Source organism: Lepidochelys kempii, chromosome 7 (genome assembly GCF_965140265.1).
Source record: "Lepidochelys kempii isolate rLepKem1 chromosome 7, rLepKem1.hap2, whole genome shotgun sequence".
NCBI lineage: Eukaryota > Metazoa > Chordata > Testudines > Cheloniidae > Lepidochelys > Lepidochelys kempii.
The window spans coordinates 126,303,377-126,327,711 of record NC_133262.1 but is presented as its reverse complement, the minus strand read 5'-3'; the positions used below and the strand labels follow the sequence as shown (position 1 = coordinate 126,327,711).

Here is a 24,335-nt window from a genome sequence, read left to right as displayed (position 1 = left end):
TTGGCCCCCTATTGCCCCCCACTCCCTCCGACCCCTCCCTGCCCCGACCTCCGAACCCCCCTTGGCCCCCTATTGCCCCCCACTCCCGCCGACCCCTCCCTGCCCTGACCTCCTGAACCCCCCCGGCCCCTCCATTGTGCCACACTCCTGCCGACCCCTCCCTGCCCCGACCCCCTGAACCCCCCATGGCCCCCTATTGCACCCCATTCCCGCCGACCCCCTTATCCCTCCCACCACCCCCTGCCCCGACCCCCTGGCCTCCTGAATCCCCCTCATCCCTCCCACCACCTCCTGCCCAGACCCCCTTGCCCCCTGAACCCCAAAACAGAGGCTTTTCCAATTCTTTTTTTTGAGATCGGTGTGACCAGATCTTCATGCAGTATTCAAGGTGTGGGCATACCATGGATTTATATAGAGGCAACATGATATTTTCTGTCTCATTATCTATCCCTTTCTTAATGATTCCCTGCATTCTGTTCCCTTTTTTGGCGGCTGCTGCACAGTGAGTGGATGTTTTCAGAGAACTATCCACAGTGACTCCAACATCTCTTTCTTGAGTGGTAACAGCTAATTTAGACCCCATCATTTTATTTGTATACTTGGGATTATGTTTTCCCACATGCATTACTTTGCATTTATCAACACTGAATTTCATTTGCCATTTTGTTGCCAGGTCACCCAGTTTTTGAGATCCCTTTGTAACTCTTCCCAGTCTGCTTTGGACTTAACTATCTTGAGTAGTTTTGTATCATCTGCAAATTATACTATCTCACTGTTTATCCCTTTTTCCAGGTCATTTATGAATATGTTGAACAGTACTGGTCCCAGTACAGACCCCTGGGGGTCACCACTATTTACCTCTCTCCTTTCTGAAAACTGACCATTTATTCTTACCCTTTGTTTCCTATCTTTTAACCAGTCAGTGATCCCTCAGAGGACCTTCCTTCTTATCCCATGTTTGCTTACTTTGCTTAAGAGCCTTTGGTGAGGGACCTTGTCAAAGTCTTTCTAAAAATCTAAGTACACTATATCCACTGGATTCCCCTTGTCCACATGCTTGTTGACCCCCTCAAAGAATTCTAATAGATTGGTGAGGCATGATTTCCCTTTACAAAACCCATGTTGACTCTTCCCCAACATATGGTGTTCATGTATGTGTCAAACAATTCTTTTCTTTACTACAGTTTCAACCAGTTTGCTCAGTACTGAAGTTAGGCTTACCGGCCTGTAATTGCCAGGATTATCACTGGAGCCCTTTTTAAATATTGGCGTCACATTAGCTATCCGCCAGTCATCTGGCACAGAAGCAGATTTAAATGATAGGTTACATACCACAGTTATCAGAGTAGCAGCCGTGTTAGTCTGTATCCGCAAAAAGAACAGGAGGACTTGTGGCACCTTAGAGACTAACCAATTTCTTTGAGCATGAGCTTTCGTGAGCTACAGCTCACTTCATCGGAATGCATCCGATGAGGTGAGCTGTAGCTCACGAAAGCTTATGCTCAAATAAATGGGTTAGTCTCTAAGGTGCCACAAGTCCTCCTGTTCTTTATACCACAGTTAGTAGTTCTGCAATTTCACATCTGAGTTCCTTCAGAATTCTCTGGTGAATGCCATCTGGTCCTGATGACTTATTACTGTTTATCAGTTTGTTCAAAAACCTCCTCTAAAGGCACCTGAATCTGGGACAGTTGCTCAGATTTGTCACCTAAAAAGAAAGTCTGTATTCGCAAAAAGAAAAAGAGAACTTGTGGCACCTTAGAGACTAACCAGTTTATTTGAGCATAAGCTTTTGTGAGCTACAGCTCACTTCGTCCGATGCATAAAGTGGAAAATACAGTGAGGAGATTTATATACACACAGACCATGAAAAAATACACATTGTAAGGAGAGTGATCACTTAAGATGAGCTATTACCAGCAGGAGAGTGGGGTGGGGGGAGAGAAAACCTTTTGAAGTGATAATCAAGGTGGGCCATTTCCAGCACATTTCCAGGAGTTAACAATAGAGATTCTGTGGTACAGTTTCGTTCATTTAAGGTTTTTACTTCATTTGACTTTACGTTTTCTTCCACATATACCTTTCTTAATAGTTCCCAACCTTCTGTTAACCTTTTTGACTGCTGCTGCTCATTGAGCTGAAGTTTTCAGAGAACTATCCACAGTGACTCCAAGACTCTTACTTGAGTGGTAACAGCTAATTTAGACCCCATCATTATATATGTGTAGTAGGTATTCATTTTTCCAATGTGCATTACTTTGCACTTATCAATGTGGTATTTCATCTATCATTTTGTTGCTCAGTCACCCAGTTTTGTGAGATCCCTTTGTAATTCTTTAATTTGTAATTTGTAATTCGCGGGTTGGATTGAAAGCCCTGACAGGCTGCATCTGTAGTTTGCCCTCCCCGATCTATATGTTGATAATTCTGTACTGTACTGTAGTTTCTACCAATTTGCCTGGTACTAAAGTTAGGTTTGCATCCTGTAATTGCCAGGGTCGCCTCTGGAGCCCTTTTAAAAAAAAATCAGTGTTACGTTAGTTACCTTCCAGTTATCTGGTACAACGACTTGTTTCAGTGATAGGTTACATACTAGAGATAATAGATCTGCAATTTCATATTTGAGTTCCTTCAGAACTCTTGGGTGACTACCATCTGGTCCTGGTGATATATTAGTGTTTAATTTATCAATTTGTTCTAAAACATCTTCTGTTGATGTATCAGTTTGGAACAGTACTTCAGATCTGTCACCCAAAAAGAATAGCTCTGATGTATGTATCTTCTCCACATCCTCTGCCGTGAAGACCAATGCAAAGAATTCATTTGGCTTCTCTGCAATGACCTTGTCTTCCTTGAGTGATCCTTTAGCATCTTGGTCTAGTTGCCCTAATGTCTGTTTGACAGATTTCCTGCTTCTCATGTACTTAAAAAATTCTTACTGTTAATTTTTGCAACTTTACCATGTTGCTTCTCAAATTCTTTCTTTGCCTGCCTTATTACACTTTTACACTTAACCCGCCAGAGTTTGTGCACCTTCCTATTATACTCACTAGGATTTGACTTCCAAATTTTAAAGGATGCCTTTTTGCTGTTGACAGCCTCCATTGTTCTGCTTTCTAGCCATGGTGGTGTTCTTTTGGTCCTCTCATTGTTTTTCTGATTTCGGGTATACATTTAGTCTGAGCCTCTGTTATGATGTTTTTAAATAGTCCCTATGCTTGCTGGCATTTAACCCATGTCACAACTCTTTTTAATTTCCATCTAACAAGCCTCCTCAGTTTTGTGTAGTTCCCCTTTTTAAAGTGAAATTTTACCGTGGTGTGGGTTTTGGTGTTATCCCTCCATACAAGGATGTTACATTTAATTACACTGTGATCGCTATTACTGAGCTCTTATGTAATCACTATTACATCTGTGATATGGGTCCAGCAGCAAAGGTGGGTGAAGCTGAGGCATGCAGAGATTATGCTTGGGGGTTTAGTATGACGGTGTGAGTCACACAGCTGCAGTTTGTGGGTGAAATCCTGGCTCTGTTGAAATTAATGGCAAAATTCCCATTGATTTTAGTGGGGCCAGGATGTCACCCTCCAAGTGTCTCATGGCTACTGCTCCCAGAGGGCCTGGCATGCTAACTGCACAGTTAATACCCACCTTAGTTTGTTAGGAAGACTGGAATTGGGATTACAGGTACATGGAAGCTCTGATTTAATGATGCACTGTGCCAGATCTGCCCGTGCTACTGGTAGGTCTGGCAGAGTAAATTCTGATGGTCTGGGGAACATCGTCGATGTGGTGATGGTGTCAGAAGTAGTAAAGCTGTCGAACAGGCAGGACACCGAGAGGAACACTCCATTTGTAGGGCTAACGATATAGGCCTGATTTTAAAATCTGGCCTCTCTGTGCCCACAATTTGCTGCCCAGAGACATACATGTATAAATGACCTCAGTTGTGCCCACATTTAAGGAGACTGGGTTGAGCAATGTCCAAGCCTGGGACTGCTGCTTTAGGCAGTATTGTCACTGTTACTCCATCTGCAGCATAAACGCTGCCTTGTAAACACTATGGGCATGTGGCCCAGCTGTCAGGTAAAGCCATTAATGCTGCAGAGCACTGCCTTTATAATTCCTGTATAGAGCACTCTTGACAGAGGGCCATCTGGCCTAGGGATTTCGATCCTCTGGGGACATGTCCACACAGCGAGTGGCAGCAAGCGTGGAGCCAGGCTCAGGCTAGCTGTGCAAATGTAGCCTAAGAAAGGGGGTGGGCTCAGTCTGTACAGCTGTTTTTAGTGCCCTAAGAAAAGGAGTACTTGTGGCACCTTAGAGACTAACCAATTTATTTGAGCATGAGCTTTCATGAGCTACAGGGCTGTGTGGACATACCCATGTGATCTGAGTTCCAATGGCCAGGGGGCTGTTCTGGGGTAAACCAGCAGGAGGGACCTGTATTTTGTGGCACTTGGTATTGACCTAATAGCTTATGAGAGAAAATAACTCCAGGGAGAGACAGGAGGGCAGCACAGCGGCTCCTAACTGTATAAACCCAGGGGCAGATGTTGGGGCCTCTGGGTGCTGCTGTGATACAAACATTGAACAATGTTATTTTGCTTGTCAGTAATTTGGGCCTGCCCTCTCTACCAAGCAGAAACACTAAGCCTGAGGCCTCAGAGTTCAAAGGTAGGGTTGGTGCTGTGTGCATACTACTGGGGCGCTGAGGCCTTGTTGGTGTTGAGGAGTGGGGTACAGATGGGCAGACCCCCTCCAGTTGAGAGACCAGGTGCAGGCTTCACCCCATGGGTGTATCTTGGCTAATGTTCTCATTCTACTAAATCTCCTTTGTTTTTTAGAAAAGCCTGGGTTCAGGCATAGTGAGGGACAGAGGCAGCTTACTTTATAGATGATATGAGCTGAGCGGCAAAAGGTGCCACCTTGATCAGCTCCTGAGGGGGGTGCCTTATGACATCCGCAATCAGAGCAATGGAAGCAGGCACCTCCTGCACCTCCTCTCCCTGCTACAGGATGTCTGACAGAGTGATGCCAAAGCTGATGTGTTATCCTTCACTTGGTCTAGCCTCTCCTTGTGCAAGCACCTTCTCCTCTGCAGCTCCTGACAGGTAGAGCTGCCTCGCTCTACTCTTTTCTAGTTCTAGTTCCTATCCTGTCCTCATCTCTGTAGCATCTTTGTGCCTTCCAGTCATTCATTAAGCAAAGTGACTTATGTCTGTCATGTGAGGTTTGCCATGTTTCCATGGCTTTCAAATTTCTGCTGAAAAGAACCACTCTCCTGCCCCCCACTTGCCACTGCCTCTCTCTCCTTGGCTTCTGTTACAGTCTCTGTCTTTACCTCTGACAAAGATAGGAGAGAGAGTGTCTGCCCTACACAACTCTCCCAAATACAGTCACTTTGTACCATACGGCACAATCTCACCCCATCTACTCCTCCTTACTCACTTCCCTGCTTCCCATTGTGCTGTGTGTCACATTTCAACTTCTCGTCTGCACTTTGAGTGCAGAAACTGCCTACATCTCTGAGCTGGCTGGTGTCTGCTTCCCACACCCCCTGTTCTGCCAATGACAGCAGCTGCAGTTGTCTCAGTTTTTGTCTCCAGTGCGCCTTGTAACCTTCCAAGATCTTTTTGTCACCAAATTCAAATCTCTTTTATAAACCTGCTTCTGAAATAGTTTACAAAAGGAGCCTGTTTGCAGTTTAATTACAGGTGGCCTGCAAAGGGATTTGAAAGGATTGGGCTTGGACTCTTGTGTGACGGAGAGGGCAGCCCAAAGGCGTTTTATTCTCATTTATTCGTTTCCAGCTTTTTTTAACCTGAAAAATATTATGACTATAAAGAAATATGGCTTTGTTGGAGGATCAGTGGGAGGCCTCAGAGGTATTTTGTTGAGCTCTTTGTGCTAATAAAACTAACAAAAACAACAAAAAACCCCTAGACTAGAAATCTTCTCTTTCAGCACAGGTTTTCTGTGTTGTTTTGTGAGGTCATCATGTATGCAAGCTACCCTGTCACCACAGAATCCTCCAGCCTTGACAGTACTTAAGTACTGGAAAAACAAGCAGAATTTTATTGTATTTATTTTTACAGAACCTTTTCGGGATCCTACGTCTATCATAAAAGGGAAGAAATGGCACAAGCTCAGTTTTTTTCCTTTGCAGGTTCCTGTTGAAACAAGTAGTATTAACCATCCTGCTGAAGGGCAGCTGGGGGTAGTTTATTTTGTGGAAGTGTCGGTCACAGCTCTGTAGCAAAGGGTGGGTGAAGATTTCTCTCTGAAGTTTGGCTGAGATCCCTCTGTATCTCTCACATGTTAATGATTGAATTGAGTCTCCAGATCTAGCACATGCTCTTCAGGGATAGTTGGACTTTCTATAATATTGTTATGGTAAAATATTTGCTCACTCTTGCAGAGGAAGCACTTAGAACTACCTTTCTCTAAGATTTTTCCCCAACAGCCTCAATTCACCACCCCCAATTAAAATACCAGGGTCCCCACAAATTGCAAATTTTCATGCATGTGTCTTTCTCCCTCACATGTCTCTGAGAGAGGCCACTGTTTAAACTGTGCAATTATGTTTAACCTACAAGGTGTTATTCCCTGTTAGGTACAGGTATTTTTTTGTGAGAGCACCCCGATGTGCCATGTGCTTTCCAGATATTCAAGAAGGAAGGAGAGTCCCTGCCCTGAGAAGCTCAAAGTTTAGAGATAGACCAAAGCCAGGGGAGGGAAGTAACAGAAAGTGATTGTTATACAAACCATCAAGATTTGCTGTGGGCAGCACAGTTCTGTTTGTTATAACTGAATGAATATCACCAAAGAAAAGCCAGAGGAACTGCCCAGGCCTGTTAGCTACTTAGAATCATAGAATCATAGAATATCAGGGTTGGAAGGGACCCCAGAAGGTCATCTAGTCCAACCCCCTGCTCAAAGCAGGACCAATTCCCAGTTAAATCATCCCAGCCAGGGCTTTGTCAAGCCTGACCTTAAAAACCTCTAAGGAAGGAGATTCTACCACCTCCCTAGGTAACGCATTCCAGTGTTTCACCACCCTCTTAGTGAAAAAGTTTTTCCTAATATCCAATCTAAACCTCCCCCACTGCAACTTCTGTGCGTGGACATGACTTCCCTAGTTCCTGGCTACAGCTGCTCTCCCCACATGCCTCTGTGATCCTCCATTCACTGGACTTAACGTTTATTTTTAATAGTTAAATATTAATAAAAATGGACATTGGTAAAACGAAGTTGTTTAAAACTTTGGCAGGGGTTAAGGGAGTGGGGAGATGTGGCGGGGCATGAAACTAGTGAGTCTGGCTGAGCAAGAGGGGTGGAGAACTGGTGTGGGCAGCATGGCTGTGTGACCTCATTATGTGGAGCTCAGAGTTCAGCGTGTGAGTGGGATGTGTACACTGTGGGTGGCTCTGTGAAGGGACTTTGTAATGAAGATGATGTGTGTGAGTACACTTGCTGCCTTATGCTTGGCTTGGAAGTTAATGTTGCCTTAACTAGTTGTTTCCTACATTTCCAGTGATTGTGTCACTTGAAAATGTATTTGGGCAAAATTATAAAAGCTTTTTGCTATAATTACTTGTATTCCAGTACCACCTAGCAGCCCAGCCAAAAGCAGGCCCCCAGTGAGCTAGGAGTTTACAAACTGAGTAAGAGACAATCCTTGCCCCAAAGAGATGACAGTCTCAATAGACAACGCTGACAGAAGGATTGGAAATGTCCCAGATCACATAGCAGAGCTAGAAATAGAAGCCAATTCTCTTGACTCTCATTCCAGTGCCCCATCCACTGGACCATGCTGCTTCCCAATGGACTCCATCCAAAATCTAAATGAAAAGTCAAGCAATTAGAATTAGAAATGCTCTTGCAACTGTAATTCATATTGCAGGGGCTCTAATACCCTATCAACCTCCAGTGATCCCTTTACATAGCTGCCTTGTCTCTTAAGTACTGGGGCCCCATGTGTCTGTGAGTGTGTTAGTCTTCCAGCAAAAACAGGGTAAACAAAATCCATATTTCCAATGTACAAAAAACTCCATTAATTTTATCTACATCCATCCTAAAGAGGCTAAAAAGGGCACAAACTCATTTCATCATCCTCTTTCAGGTCACCCTCCCTCTGAGTGGTGGCTTCTTTGAGTAAGGGTCTAACACTCATCTTCTCCCTTGCCTTTCCCCAAAAATGGTGAATCCATTAATGAAAATTTCTTGTCTGGCCTCATTTCAGATGCAAAGAGAGAGGCTGAGGGATGTGGGAAATGGATCTGAAATCTATGAGTCGCTGTGCGGCAGAAACGTGACAAAGTCTCCACTACCCCTTTCCGCTGTATAACCTGGTTTGGTCCAGTCTGGACAGATGGCACCAAACAACATTGTAACCAGGTTAAAAGCTGCTGTGCTTTGCTTCAAGTCTCTACTTTCTTATCCTGCACTGGCTGGTCTCGCTGAAAGGACAGACGGATTTGTTGTAGGATACCGGTCTGGCTCTGCCAGGCTGCAGATTCCTCAGCGTGCTGCAGCATGGAGCTGGGATTTCTTCAGTAGGGCTCTGGGGAAGTAGCTAATCTAGGAACTGAGATGCAGTTAGGTATTGACATGTGTCACCTGCTCCGGTTCCGGGAGTGGGGGTGAGGAGTGCCTTGACAGGGTCAGGTAATTGCCTAGCTTTCTCCTCATATTCGTACAGGGGGCCCCAAGCCTGCCTGGGAGGGGTATCTTGCTGCTGCTGAGCTGAGTCAGGAATTCTGTGCTCTGTTTCAGCCCTGACCTCTGCTAGGGTGAAGTCTTCATGTTTGTTCAGTCCTGGGCCTTCCCTTCCTCTCCTGCACTGCCTTGAAGGGATTACCCAGTTCTGAGGTGAGAGGGAAATAGTGCTTGGCCAGAAGTCAGGGATAGTGACTCATTGCAGATATCAGGCGGAGTGCAGCTCTCCCTAGAATTTGCTTTTCGGGCTGCTGTGTCGGGCACAAAGAGGAGGCTCTTGGGCGGAAGCTTGGGGGAGTTTTGTTTTCACCTTTAAATCCAGAGGTTTAGATTCTGTAACATCTTCATTAATGATCTGGATGATGGGATGGATTGCACTCTCACCAAGTTCGCGGATGACACTAAGCTGGGGGGAGAGGTAGATATGCTGGAGGGTAGGGATAGGGTCCAGAGTGACCTAGATAAATTGGAGGATTGGGCCAAAAGAAATCTGATGAGGTTCAACAAGGACAAGTGCAGAGCCCTGCACTTAGGACGAAAGAATCCCATGCCCTGCTACGGACTGGGGACTGACTGGCTAAGTGGAAATGGTAGGAGGGAGAACAGCACAATAAAGACAATGGATTTCAAGAAGGCAGACTTTAGCAAACTCAGGGACTTGGTAGGTAAAATCCCATGGGAATCAAGACTAAGGGGAAAAACAAGTGAGCACAGTTGGCAGTTTTCCAAAGAGACATTATAAAGGACACAAGAGCAAACTATCCCACTGTGTAGGAAAGACAGGAAGTATGGCAAGAGACCACCCTGGCTTAACCAGGAGATCTTGAATGGTCTAAAACTCAAAAAAGAGTCTTACAAAAAGTGGAAACTTGGTCAAATTACAAAGGATGAATATAAACAAATAACACAAGTATGTAGGGACAAAATTAGAAAAGCCAAGGCACAAAACAAGATCAAACTAGCTAGGGACATAAAAGGAAACAAGAAAACATTCTACAAATACATTAGAAGCAAGAGGAAGACCAAGGACAGAGGAGGCCTGTTACTCAACGAGGGAGGAAAGACAATAACAGGAAATGTGGAAATGGCAGAGGTGTTTAATGACTTATTTGTTTTGGTTTTGACCAAGAAGGTTGGTGGCAATTGGATGTCTAAAATAATGAGTGCCAGTGAAAATGAGGTAGGATCAGAGTCTAAAATAGGGAAAGAACAAGTCAAAAATTACTGAGATAAGTTAGATGTCTTTAAATCACTAGGGCCTGATGAAATGCATCCTAGAATACTCAAGGAGCTGACTGAGGAGATATCTGAGCCCTTAGCAATTATCTTTGAAAAGTCATGGAAGATGGGAGAGGTTCCAGAAGACTGGAAAAGGGCAAATATAGTGCCCATCTATAAAAGGGGAAATAAGGCAAACCGGGGAATTACAGACCAGTCAGCTTAACTTTTGTACCCGGAAAGATAATGGAGCAAATAATTAAGCAATCAATTTGGAAATGTCTAGAAGATAATAAGGTGATAAATAATAGTGAGCATGGATTTGTCAAGAACAAATCACGTCAAACTAACCTGATAGCTTTCTTTGACAGGGTAACAAGCCCTGTGGATGGGGGGAAGCAGTAGATGTGGTATACCTTGACTTTAGTAAAGCTTCTGATACTGTCTCGCATGACCTTCTCATAAACAAACTACGAAAATGCAACCTAGATGGAGCTACTATAAGGTGTGTGCATGACTGGTTGGAAAATCGTTCCCAGAGAGTAGTTATCAGTGGTTCACAGTGATGCTGGAAGGGCATAACTAGTGGGGTCCCGCAGGGATTGGTTCTGGGTCTGGTTCTGTTCAGTATCTTCATCAGTGATTTAGATAATGGCATAGAGAGTACATTTATAAAGCTTGTGGATGATACCAAGCTGGGAGGGGTTGCAAGTGCATTGGAGGATATGATTAAAATTCAAAATGATCTGGACAAACTGGAGAAATGGTCTGAGGTAAATAGGATGAAATTCAATAAGGACAAATGCCAAGTATTCCACTTAGGAAGGAACAATCAGTTGCACACACACAAAATGGGAAATAACTGCCTAGGAAGGAGTACTGCGGAAAGAGATCTGGGGGTCATAGTGGATCACAAGCTAAATATGAGTCAACAGTATAATGCTGTTGCAAAAAAAGCAAGCATCATTTTGAGATGTATTAGCCGGAGTCTTGTAAGCAAGACACAAAAAGTAATTCTTCTCCTCTACACCGTGCTGATTAGGCCTCAGTTTGAGTATTGTGTCCAGTTCTGGGCGCCATGTTTTAGGAAAGATGTGGACAGATTGGAGAAAGTCCAGAGAAGAGCAACAAAAATTATTAAAGGTCTAGAAAACATGACCTATGAGGGAAGATTGAAAAAAATGGGTTTGTTTAGTCTGGAGAGGAGAACACTGAGGGGGGACATGGTAACAGTTTTCAAGTACATAAAAGGTTATAAGGAGGAGGGAGAAAAATTGTTCTTGTTAACCTCCTTAAATTGCAGCAAGGACGATTTAGGTTGGACATTAGGAAAAAATTCCTAACTGTCAAGGTGGTTAAGCACTGGAATAAATTGCCTAGGGAGGTGGTGGAATCTCCATCATTGGGGATATTTAAGAGCAGGTTAGACAAACACCTGTCAGGGATGGTCTAGATAATACTTAGTCCTGCCTTGAGTGCAGGGGACTGTACTAGATGACCTCTTGAGGTCCAGTTCTTCTAGATGTGAGTTTGCAGCAGGTGGTCAGCAAGCAGGCACTCCTGGGGCGAGACAAGGCCAAGGTCCTGGAAAAATTAATAATACATCTGAGTCTTGTTATGGAAGAAACAGAGGTGAAAGTAAGCCGGGTTGCTCCGGTGCGGCCTACTGGCAAGAGCCTGTGCGTCACAGCAGGGCAGATCGGCTTCCCCAGGTGGCAATTTAAAGGGCCTGGGGATCCCAGCAGTGGCTGGAGCCCCAAGCCCTTTAAATTGTCGCCAGAGCCCTGCTGCCAGAGCCCTGGGGAAGCGGCCTGGGTGGCTCCTGCCGCAGCTACTGCCGCGTGTCCTTTAAATTGTCCCTGGAGCCTGCCGGAGCCCTGGGGTAGCTGGTGTCAGGGCTCCGGTGGCTATTTAAAGGTCCCAGGGCAGTAACGGCGGCCAGAGCCCTGGGCCCTTTAAATCGCTGTCCGAGCCCCCCAGCTGCCACTGCTACCCCGGGGCTCCAGCAGGGGGCTTGGGTGGTGATTTAAAGGGCCCGGGGCTCCCACTGCTGCTACCCTCCGGAGCCCTTTAAATCGACAGCCGAGCCCTGCTGCTGGAGCCCCAGGGTAGTGGCAGCCGGGGGCTCCAGCAGTGATTTAAAGAGCCAGGGGCTCCCAGCTGCCACTACTGCAGCAGAGCCCTGGGCCCTTTAAAGCTCCGCCAGAGCGTGGGGCCCCGGGGTAGCAGAGGCAGCCGGGAGTCCCTGGGGCTCTGATGGTTATTCAAAGGGCCTGGGGCTCCGCTGCGGTAGTGGCAGCTGGAGCCCCGGGCCCTTTAAATTGCCTCTGAGCCCTGGGGCTCCCAGCCGCTTCTGCAGCTGGCAGCTCCAGGGTGATTTAAAGGGCCTGGGGCTCCCAGCTGCTGCTACCATAGTCCCAGCCCCGGGCCCTTTAAATCTTGATTTAAAGGCCCTGGGGATGTAAAGGCCCCGCCTCTTCCGGTAGAACCCTAAGTCCTTTAAGTTACTTTCACCCCGGGAACAAGTAAACTTCACAGGTTGGTTTGCTCCCTTCAAACAGATTAGCACATTGACTGAGCCCACAGAGAAAGACACAACACACACTCCTGTGTTCAGGGAAGAGTCCCAGCGCATTCCAGAAAAGGGACAGCTTTTCTCAAATGCTGAGACCTGAAGTTTCATGGTGCTTGCAAGGGTGTAGTTTGCAATGCTGCAAACCTTTGTGTGCAAAGAAATAGCATTACTTCTGGAAGCCCCAGTGAGATATCTGATGTAAATGGGAATAAGAGCAGGAAGGGCTTGGTGCTGCCTAGTGATGTGCACAATCTTTGCTCAGATTCTCCAGAAATCCTGGGAGCAGTTTTTGGGCTCACAACTCCCCCATTCAATGGCTCCTGTAACCCAAAAGAAAATTGTTAGCAGATGAGAGTTTGAACTGTGGTGAGACCAAATTGTCACTTAATTGAAAATATGGACTTCCCCCCAGCTCCCTTAGACTTCTCACATTATTAGTTTGTCACATTTTACCATTCCCCTGAAATTCTGGCCTTGCTCTTCCCAAGGAGCTGTTACTTTAACCATTTTTTTGGGTTCCTTAGCAGCTGGGTGAGAACACCCCTCTTTCCTCACACAGCTGAGAGAGACATGAGATGGCTGGGATTTTATTGGCAGCTTTGGCAGTTGTTTCATGCTTCCTTCAATTGTGGGTGCTCTCTTTAAAGATCTTGTTTGGATAAATACATGTTAGTGGATCAGACATGATGTGCAGAGCAACACTCGCCCCCAGTGCCACTTGGAGGTTGAGCAGAGGAGTGCAAGTTGACTTTCTTCCAGGCATTCCCCTTTCATAGCACAGCTCTGCCGCGTGGTGGTCTGTCCTTTCAGTGACTCAGCCCTCCAGACAGGTCACATTTTCAAGTCCACTCCTTTTGGGGTAGCAGAGTCCAGTAATGGGGAGGTCTTTAGGATTAAGCAAGGTATTCAGGGCTTCCCCCTTGGGTTGGGGGTCTCATGGTCCTGGACCCTTGTATCTTCATAGTCTTTCCCCATCTAGGTTCCCCCAAGGGATAAACTTCCATAGTTATCCCTCTTGAGGGGTTGGTAGGGGAGCCCGGACCATCCTCTACACTAAGCTCCAATCCAGAGCCCAGCTGAGTCCTGCACCCTAGGTGGCTATGTGGCTGCCTTCTTGGATCACTTCCTACCACTCCCCTCTCTTTCCACAGGGTAAAATAAATATCTAAACACACAAATCAAGTCTCTGACCTTCAAAGAGTCACAGGTCCCTTCTTTGTAGGCTTGGTCAGGTCACTATCATAGAAATGTGGGACTGGAAGGAACCTCAGTAGATCTCATGATCCAGTCCCCTGGATCAATATTATCTAGAGACCATTAGTGACAGGTGCTTGTCTAACCTGTTCTTAAAAGCTTCCAATGACAGAGATTCCACAACCTCCCTAGGTAATTTGTTCCAGTGCTTAACTACCCTGACAGGAAGTTTTTTCAAATGTTCAACCTAAATCTCCCTTACTGCAAATTAAGTCCCATTACTTTTTCTCCTATCCTCAGTGGTTAAGGAGAATAATTTATCACACTCCTCGTTGTATGGACATTGTATATTCTTGGAGACACTTACCATGTTCCCCATTCAGTCTTCTCTTCTCCAAACTAAACAAACGCTGTTTTTTCAATTTTTCCTTGTAGGACATGATTCCTAGAACTGTAATAATTTTTATTCTCCCCTCCGGACTTTTTTCAATTTGTCCACATCTTTCCTGAGGTGTGGCGCTCAGCACTGGGCGCACTGCTCCAGGTGAAACCTTATCAGTGCTGAGCAGAGCAAAAAAATTACTTGTGGTATCTAGTGTACTACACTCCTGATAGTACATCCCAGAATGCTGGTTTCTTACATTGTTGAATCATATTCAGTTTGCAATCTGCTATAACTCCCAGATCCTTTTCTGCAGTACTCCTTCCTAGGCAGTCATTTCCCATTTTGTATTTGTAATTCTAATTCTGTCCTCCAAAGTACTTGTAACCCCTCCCAGCTTGGTATTGTCCACAAACTATATAAGTGTACTCTCTATTCCATTATACAAAATATTTATGAAGATATTGAATAGAACCGGCCTGAGGATAGATCCTTGCCGGACCCCACTTGATATTCTCTTCTAGCTTGACTGTGAACTATTGATAACATTTCACCACAAAGATGGACTACAGGCCGTCAGGAACAGTATCCCCGATAATGTCACAGCAAACCTGATGGCTGAACTTTGTGACTTTGTCCTCACCCATAACTGTTTCACATTGGTGGACAATATATACCTTCAAATCAGCGGCACTGCTATGGGTACCCGCATGGCCCTACAGGATGCCAACATTTTTATGGCTGACTTAGAACAACGCTTCCTCAGCTCTTGTCCCCTAATGCCCCTACTCTACTTAGCACTATATTTATGACATCTTCATCATCTGGACCCATGGAAAAGAAGCCCTTGAGGAATTCCACCATGATTTCAACAATTTCCATCCCATCATCAACCTCAGCCTGGACCAGTCCACACAAGAGATCCACTTCCTGGACACTATGGCGCTAATAAGCGATGGTCACATAACCATCACCCTATACTGGAAACCTACTGATAGCTATTCCTACCTACATGCCTCCAGCTTTCACCCAGACCACACCACATGATCCATTGTCTACAGCCAAGCTCTATGATACAACTGCTCCAACCCCTCAGACAGAGACAAACACCTACAAAATCTCTATCAAGCATTCTTACAACTACAATACCCACCTGGTGAAGTGAAGAAACAGATTGACAGAGCCAGAAGAGTAGCCAGAAGTCACCTACTACAGGACAGGCCCAACAAAGAAAATAACAGAACGCCTCTAGCCATCACCTTCAGCCCCCGACTAAAACCTCTCCAACGCATCATCAAGGATCTACAACCTATCCTGAAGGACGACCCATCACTCTCACAGATCTTGGGAGACAGGCCAGTCCTTGCCTACAGACAGCCCCTCAACCAATATGCAAACTAGGTACAATTAACTTAGGCTTGAATAGAGTCTGGGAGTGGATGGGTCATTACACAAAGTAAAACTATTTCCCCATGTTTATTTTCCCTCTCCACCCCCCACTGTTCCTCAGATGTTCTTGTCAACTGCTGGAAATGGCCCACCTTGATTATCACTACAAAAGGTCGTCGTTGCGCCCCCCCTCCTCCCCCCCCGCTCTCCTGCTGGTAATAACACACCTTAAGTGATCACTCTCGTTACAGTTTGTATTTTACACTGAATGCATCTGATGAAGTGAGCTGTAGCTCACGAAAGCTTATGCTCAAATAGATTGGTTAGTCTCTAAGGTGCCACAACTACTCCTTTTCTTTTTGCGAATACAGACTAACACAGCTGCTACTCTGAAACCTGTTGATAACTAGTTACTCTCTGAGTGTGTTTTTCCAACCACTTGTGCACCCACCTTATAGGAAGTTCTTCTATGCTATATTTACCCAGTTTGCTTATGAGAAGATCATTTGAGACCGTATCAAAAGCCCTACTAAAGTCGAGATATATCACATCTGTTGCGTCCCCCCATCCACAAGACTTCTAGGTCCTTACAAATTGATTGTTTGATTATTTGCTCCATTATCTTTCCGTGTACTGAAGTTGAGCTAACTGGATCGTAATTCCCTGGGTTGTCCTTACTCCCCCTTTTACAGATAGGCACTATGTTTTCCCTTTTCCAGACCTCTGAGATCTCTCCTGTCCTCCATGAATTTCTCTGAGATAATCACCAATGGCTGAGAGATCTCTTCAGCCGGTTCCTTAAATATTGTAGGATGCGTTTCATCAGGCCCTGCTGACTTGAAGACATCTAACCTGTCTAAGCAATTCTTAACTTGTTCTTTCCCTATTTTAGACTCCGATCCTGCCCCATTGGCACTGATGTTCACTGTGTTAGTCATCCAGTCTCTGCTGACCTTTTTGGTGAAAGCTGAAACAAAAAAGACATTTAACACTTCAGCCATTGCTGCGTTTTCTGTTGTTCTGCTATTGCCAGGCCTCAGACAGCAAGAGCTCCTGTGGAATTTCTTCCCAGGAGTTCAGAGTGTAGGTCAGCTCACCTGCACTGTCTGCCTGCCACTGAGCTCCTCAGCCAATCCAAGCTTTGCAGGTGCATTGAAACACAGTTCCCAAACCCCTTCCTCTCCAGGGTACACCCCATCACACATGGATACTGTGTTCTATTATTACTGACATTGTTTGATACATAGCAACAGAGGAATTGCCATACTGTATCAGAGCAGTGGTCCATCTATCTGGGCATTTATATGGCTCACATCTGTGCCTCTTCCCCCTGCTGAGGTAGGGAGAGGAGTTGTTATCTGCATTTTACAGATGGGGACCTGAGGCACAGCGAGTGGAAGGGACCTACCCAAAGCCTGACAGAGAGTTGGTGGCAGAGCCAGGAACTAGAGTCAGAGAATTTAAGGCCAGAAGGGACCACTAGATCATCTAGTCCAGTGTTTCTCAATGACCGGTCTGTGGACTGGCGCCGGTCCCGGAGATCTCCCTGACACAGGTTAGGAAGGCAGCAAGCCGGTCACTGGTATCAAAAAGATTGAGAAACACTGGACCTAGCCTGACCTCTTGTATGTTGCAGGAACGGAACCTATAACCTCCAGCCCAGTGCACTCCAGATACTTCCTGTCATAGCTTCTGACCACAACCAGCGCCAGCTGCTTCAGAGGAAAGTGCAAGAAACCCCATACGGGCCTGTTATGGAATCATATGCCCATGGGGGAAGTTTCTCTCTAGTGCCCATCTTTTAACTGGCTGGCTTATGTTCTGAAGCAGGAAAGTTTAGTATACCCTCTTCTAATTTTAGCCTTTCTAATGTACCCGTGTACATTCATATTCTCGTTATAAATGTCTCATCTTTTTCTGACTCTCACTAAGATCCTGACCTCAGTGGTTGGTATCTTGTGGCAAGGAGTTTCACCGGCTAATTATAAGTTGTAGAAAAATATTTCCTTCTACCAGTTTTAAATGTATTGTCTTTCAGTATTCAGAATGTCCGGTGTTCTGCATTGGTTCGTATTTTTATGGTGCTGTTCCGTTCTCTTTGTGGATTATATTGCTATACATTGTATCACATTTGCTGTGAGTTTGTCTCACTGACTTTTTACTTTGCTACATGTTAGTACAGAAATGTTTGATAAATGTGTTATAGAGCTGTGGGAGCAGTGTGGTCACATGAGGTACAAAAGCACTATCCTGTTGGGACATCTCTGGTCCCGTCCCCTTCCTGTAGGCTATAGAGGGACTGTTCTCTTCAGTATTTTTCCCATTGCTTTCTAGCTCAATTTTAAAGGCCACCTGCAAAGGAAAGGACGATTTGGTTAGTGCCCCTTTTTAGCTGCTTTATGGTGAATGCAGGGGCCTGGAATGTTGTAGAGGTTACATTTTTTCCTCTGATACAGAAATTTTAGTAAATGAGGGTTGGGCATTTGACTAGTCCAAAAATTAGTGGTCAGTTGACCAGTCAAATATTGGTCAAATAATGTCAAAAACAGTCAAATATTTTAAAGATTAATTTATTGGAACAGTAACAACAGTAACAAAAAAGAGAGAGGCCAAAGAGGAAAAGAAAAAACAGCCCTCTGAGCGACATAAGTTACACGAATATAAGTGCTGTGCTGTCAGGAGAGCTTTTCCCACTGACATCGCTCCCGCTGCTCGTTGGGAGTGATTTAATTACATCGACAGGAGAACTCTCTCCTGTCAGCACAGAGCGTCTCCTGCTGACATAGCACTGTCCACACTGGCCCTTCTGACGGCGTAACTTAGGTCGCTCTGGGGTGTTTTTTCACACCCATGAGCGTCATAAGTTTTACTGACAAAAGTGCTGGTGCAGACACAGCCTGAGTTATTTTAACTCAGAAAAATGCAAAACAAAGTGAAGTGAAGCCCTAAAAAAGGGGTGGCACCATCATGCAATCAAACAAGTAGGCTGCCGCCAACATCAGGACATTCTTGCTGGAATATTTGACGGTATTTGACCCTGGTCAAGTAATAGGTCGTCAATTGACATTATTTGATTGGTCAAATTATTTGACTTGCCACTCCTAGTAATGACAAATCCAGACTTCCACAACCTATGTTGCAGGATGCTTTGGATGACCCAGAGATGTGCCTTGGGAACCTTCTTAGCCCTTAGTTGAAGGGATGGGGGTGTTGAATCCTTAACAAAGACCTCTTGTCTCCTAAGTAATTGAGTTTGGAAGGTTTCAGAGTAACAGCCCTGTTAGTCTGTATTCGCAAAAAGAAAAGGAGTACTTGTGGCACCTTAGAGACTAACCAATTTATTTGAGCATAAGGGCTTTCATGAGCTACAGCTCACTTCATCGGATGCATTCAGTGGAGATGCATTCAGTGGATGTTCAGGATTGAAAGCCCTGACAGGCTGGATCCAGCCCGCGGGCTATAGTTTGGTCCCCCCGCTTTAAGGTAAAGATTCTGTCACAGGTATTTTTACTAAAAGTCAGGGAGAGGTCACAGGCAATAAACACACATTCATGGAAGCCCATGGCCTGTCCCTGACTTTCACTAAAAATACCCTGGGGTGGGAGGAGACTAACAGTCAGAGCGCTGCAAGGGGTTGACCTCCTGCAGCTGCTCCAGCCCCAGGAGGGCTGACCCAACCACTTCAGCGCTTTGGCCGCTGCTTCAGCAGCCCCGGGGCTGACTGCTGCTCCAGCCCTGCCCCGGAAGACGTCACGGAATCCATTACCTCCATGACAGAATCATGTCCTTAGTAATACCCTTTAGCTGCATCCATGTGACACATCTGTTGAACACATTTACACATTCTTCTATTTAAACGGGCTCCAGTTATCCCATCATGAACCACCCTAAATAATTCTTCATCCTCCTTCATGCTTACAGATAGTTATCATGTCTCTCCTCCCTCCCCCAATCAGGATTTAGATGAGTAGCACATAGCTTTGTTGTTCGTTCTGCATCAGTCTGTCCCTGCAGCCCCGAACTTGTGTCTGGTACATGTCCCTGCATTCCCTCAGGTCCCCTGATTTCTTTCTGGTACAAAATTGCCTTCCATTTTATGTGTTGTATATTATTTGTATTGAAGCGTGCCTACTAGACCTTGTTCCACTGTGCTGTGAGCGCTGTACAAACATATAATGAAGAGAGAGCCTCTGCCCCAAAGAGTGTATATGGGAAGGATAAGATGAGACGGCAGGTCGGTACAACAGCCAGACAAGCCATCAAAGGTGACTGATTCTGGTTAGTGTGATAAGGAGCCATCACAGCACACTTGCTCATTGTTGAGTGTTATGCAGGCGCTGTGGCAGAGCTGAATGTTAAGAGGCAATTTGGAGGACGCGATGTGGCTTTGTGGATGTCTGCAGGGAGCTTGTCCTCTGTTTGAGGAGCAGCATGGGAGAAAGCAGGATGATGCATGCTGGAAACTGTAGTCACCCTGTATGCTCTTACTGCCCTCTAGACAGAGGCTGGCGTTACTCTCTGTTGTTGTCGATGCTGCTGTATGACGTTCCTGGAAGCATCTGTTTAATTTCCTGCCCGCTCTCACTCTTGGGTTTCCCCTGCAGCCCACCCACGTAGTTTGATTCTCGTTCGGATGCACATTAGGGTTTGTGCTCCTCGGGGCCACGTGTTGGGCGTGTCTCCTGGGCACACTTGGCCTTTTGGACGCACTAAGCAGGCTCCTTTTTTGAAAATTCTCTTTGAAGGGAGAGACCGAGAACTCTCCAGTGCTCAGGTTTCCTGCATTCTGGCTCGGTGTGTCTATGAACCTGTCCCCGTTCTGTGCGGCCCCTGCCAGCTGTGAGAGCTGCCGAGGCCCTTTGCTGGGTGGTGCGTGTCTTTTCCTGTGTGCTGGCTGTATGGGAGAGCCTGGGATGAGGAGAGACATGCCAAGGCAGTGTTCTGGCAGAACACAAACTCTGCATTGTTCCTGTGAGGTAATTTGCACTTGATAAATAAAGCAGCCCCGTCAGCAGAAAGTGTTGCCATGGCTGGGTTCTCCTCTGCATCCAAAGGCACTGCTGCAGACCTGGGGCGGTTGGGGGAGCCTCTGGCTCGTCTGGGCCCGCTGTTTTCTGAGGTACAGACCCGGGGCTGGGGGTAGCTGCTGGCTGGTCCAAGCCCCGCTGCTCTCTGAGGTGCAGACCTGGGGCTCTGGGGGGAGCCTCTGGCTGGTCTGGGCCCTCCTGCTCTCTGAGGTGCAACCCTAGGGTATGTGTGGGGAACTGCTGGCTGATCCGGGCCCAGCTGCTCTCTGAGGTGCAGCCTTGGGGCGGTGGGGGAAGCTGCTGGCTCGGGGTTGGGGCCCTGTTGCTCTCTGAGGTGCAGCCCCGGTGTGGTGTGAGGGAGCTGCTGGCTGGTCCGTGGCCCACTGCTCTCTGAGTTGCAGACCTGGGGCAATGTGGGGAGCCGAGGCTGATCTCGGCCCCACTGCTCTCTGAGGCATAGTCACTGAGAGGTCCTTTCTGGTCCCCAAGTCAGAGGATCCCTTCCAGTTCCTCTCCTGAGGGCTCAACGGCCGTAGGTTGGGATGAGAGGAATGCTCTGCTCAAGCTGCAGGTTCATCCCTTGGGCTTGGGCGCGTTACAGATGCCTTTAGAGAAGACCTGTTGGATGCAAAATGGAGCTGAGTCAGACGGGGGGGTCTCAGCTTGCAGAGTCATTTCCAGCAGCACCCCTGAGTTGTGCGGCCCGTTGCAAGCAAGGGGAACTGGTGCAGTGTGTGCATGTGCCCACCTCGCTGGGTGTGTTCCCAGGCATGTTTCTGCAAGGAGGGCTCGGGGCCTGGCCCATGTTTGCATTGTGTATGTGGCCGTTTCAGCACCAGTCTCCAGAACGCAAGCTGGGGTCTCGCTGCTCCCTCCCCGGTGCCAACCCCAGCCGCTGGGAGCAGGCAGTTTGGGGGCTATCTCAGACTGTTTTGTGCTGGCACCCTTCCTACAAGGGGCACTGTGGAGCCGCATGGAGAATAACTGACGCTACAGGCCGTGGGAGCTTTCATCGTTACTGGCGTGTTCCACTCTGTACAGGACCCAGTCTCAGCCACCTCTGCCCAGAGATCACAGTGTATAGTACGTGTCAGGGGACTATGCCAGGCCAGGCCACGAAGGGCACACAGGGGGAACGACAGGGCGACATTTTCCTGTTGGTTCCTTGAAGGTATTGTGAGTGGGGAGAGTGATTGGGTGGACTGGAATGGGGAGGGAAATCCATGCCCACAGCTCTTACTGGGGAAATGAGTGGCAGTGCCCTCTGCCCCCCTCTGTAACTCTGATAGGGGGTTGGTGGTGCCCCGTGGCTCTGGCAGTGTGCGGGCGGGTGTTGCAGTGACCCCCCCCCTTGCTCTGGCAGTGCACACAGGTGGGTGTTGCAGTGACCTTCCTCTCCCCCGTGGCTCTGGCAGTGTGCGGGCGGGTGTTGCAGTGACCCCCCCCTTGCTCTGGCAGTGCACACAGGTGGGTGTTGCAGTGACCTTCCTCTCCCCCGTGGCTCTGGCAGTGTGCGGGCGGGTGTTGCAGTGACACCCCCCCTTGCTCTGGCAGTGCACACAGGTGGGTGTTGCAGTGACCTTCCTCTCCCCCGTGGCTCTGGCAGTGTGCGGGCGGGTGTTGCAGTGACCCCCCCCCCCCCTTGCTCTGGCAGTGCACACAGGTGGGTGTTGCAGCGACCTTCCTCTCCCCCGTGGCTCTGGCACTGCGCGGGTGGGTGTTGCAATGACCCCCCCCCATGGCTCTGCAGTGGGTGGGTGGGTGTTGCGGCGCCCTGTACCTCTTCTGTATGACTGTCAGAGGCAACGCCATGTTGCTGCTACTGTTTATCTGCCTGCAGGTCCCGCAGGCAGCGTGCCCAGTCCGGTGTGTCAGGGAAGCGGTGAGCTTCCTCTCCCGCCTCTTATTTCCTTTCTGACGGGAATTAATTTCCAGCATCTCTCGCTGCTTCTTCCCCATTATCTCCCCCTGAGTTCAGCCCAAGTGCGCTCTCTGGCACCAGGGTCCAGAGATACGGGACAGGACAGCTAAAGCACTGCGAGCCATCCTTGCTGCAGGGTTTCAGCTCCCCCTTGCAGTGAGCTCTGATCCCTGTGGGATGAGTGAGTGCAGGCATGGGGACCCCTATGCGGTCATTAGCCCGTTTTCCTCGGGGAGGGTTTACACCACCCTCATTGCTCTGTCTGTCTCTCTGGTGACTCTGTGCTCATTGCCATGTATTTCAGCCTGAGGGACTGAGTCTGTCTGTGTCCTGTCCTGCAGATCCTGAGCAATGGAGGCTGGATCCGTGGTGCGAGCTGTCTTTGATTTCTGCCCCAGCGTCTCTGAAGAGCTGCCCCTGTTTGTGGGGGACATCATAGAGGTGCTGCGGGTGGTGGACGAGTTCTGGCTCCTTGGGAAGAAGGAGGGGATCAGAGGTAAGAGCTAAAAGGTGCTGAGCAGGATCCACAGAGATGGAGGTTTCCTAGGGTCAGTGGTTCTCACCCTGTGGTCTGTGGACTATGTCTAAGGCTGTGGTCCCCAAACTATGGGGAACACCTCCTAGGGGGCACGGAGGAACATTTTGTGGGGGGAGCGGCAGGGCCCAGGCCAGCCCCAATGGGGAAAGGGAAGGGCGCACCACCCAGCCCCGCTCTCCTCCCAGCCACAGCTGCAAGTCCAGCTGTGGTCCCTGGCTCCTGGCCCCAACCATGGGCCCACTTCTGGCTGCAATTCCCGACCCCAGGCCTGCTTCCGGGCTCCTGGCCACAGCCACAGCCCTGCTCCTGGCCCCAGCTCCTGATCGTGGTTCTGGGGAGGGTGCGGAACAGGTAAGGGGGGACATGGACAAAAACATTTGGGGACTGCTGGTCTGAAGGGGTCCATGAAAGCCAGACTGAAAACTGAACAGAATTCAACTGTAGGTAAAGACCATAGATTTCCAAAGGGGTCCACGCCTCCATTCAAAATTTTTGGGAGTCCGCAGGTGAAAAACAGTTGAGACCCACTGTCCTAGGTAACTTTGGGTAGGTCAGTTACCCCATCTGGGTGCATTCCCCCTCGGCCAAGGGCCATTCTGATGGCGAATGCGGGGGCCAGAGCTGTTTGACCAGATCCTGGAGTCTTCTCTCACTTGGGCTGTATCTGATGCTCAAAATGTTTTCCCGTCAGCTTCATGTTGAGTCTTAAACAGTCCTTGTTCTTGTTTGTTTTTCAGTAGCGCTGAGTGCAGATAAATCCTCAGCAGGTGGGAGCTAGGTGCTGTACAACACATAGTGAGAGAAGACAGTCCCTGCCCTTACAGGCCTACTGGACGAGGCCATGAAAGGGTGGGAGGGAAACAAAGGCACAGAGAGGGGAAGTGACCTGTGGGTCAGTGGCAGAACTAGAAACAGACCCCGAGTCTCCAGAGCTCTGGTCCAGTGCCCTGCCCGCTGGGCCCTTCTGCCTCTCCATGACAGTCTCTTCAACATCCACCTATTTCTGCTCCTGAAAACTCCCTCTCCCACGGGCCAGTATCCGGACCTGTCTGGATCAGGATAGAATGTGATTTCATTGGGCTCCTGAAAAGACATAAAGAAAAATTGGAAGCTCCAAAATTCCCATAAAGGGCCATTTTAAACTTTTGTAATCTCAACGGCTCTTTCTCGGTGTAATAACAATATTGAGAGAGCATTCAAGCTCTCAGTCAGATGGGAACCAGATCACCTCAAAATGTGATGATTGTTCTCGTCTAGTTACAAAGTGGGCTCAAAACAACCTTAGAATAGGACTGGGATTGCAGCCTTCGGAGAGGCTACTTCGCCTCCTTTGTAACAGAGCAGAGACCCAGAGTCCTGGTCCTGTAGCT

General features: G+C 47.6%; 1 protein-coding gene across 5 annotated transcripts in view; it reads left to right on the top strand.

The window, feature by feature from the left end:
- Nucleotides 1–24,335, top strand: part of DNMBP (dynamin binding protein) — a 90,712-nt gene that overhangs the window by 8,537 nt on the left and 57,840 nt on the right. For 4 of the 5 annotated variants that reach the window (XM_073354684.1, XM_073354681.1, XM_073354682.1 and 1 more), the window contains exon 2: nucleotides 22,769–22,923. In XM_073354684.1, the coding sequence (XP_073210785.1) occupies nucleotides 22,779–22,923 (145 nt within the window). In that variant the 5' untranslated portion in view covers nucleotides 22,769–22,778. Of the gene's footprint in view, nucleotides 1–19,733; nucleotides 19,758–22,768; nucleotides 22,924–24,335 lie in introns of those variants that run through there. The other variant, XM_073354680.1, reaches the window with a different exon arrangement.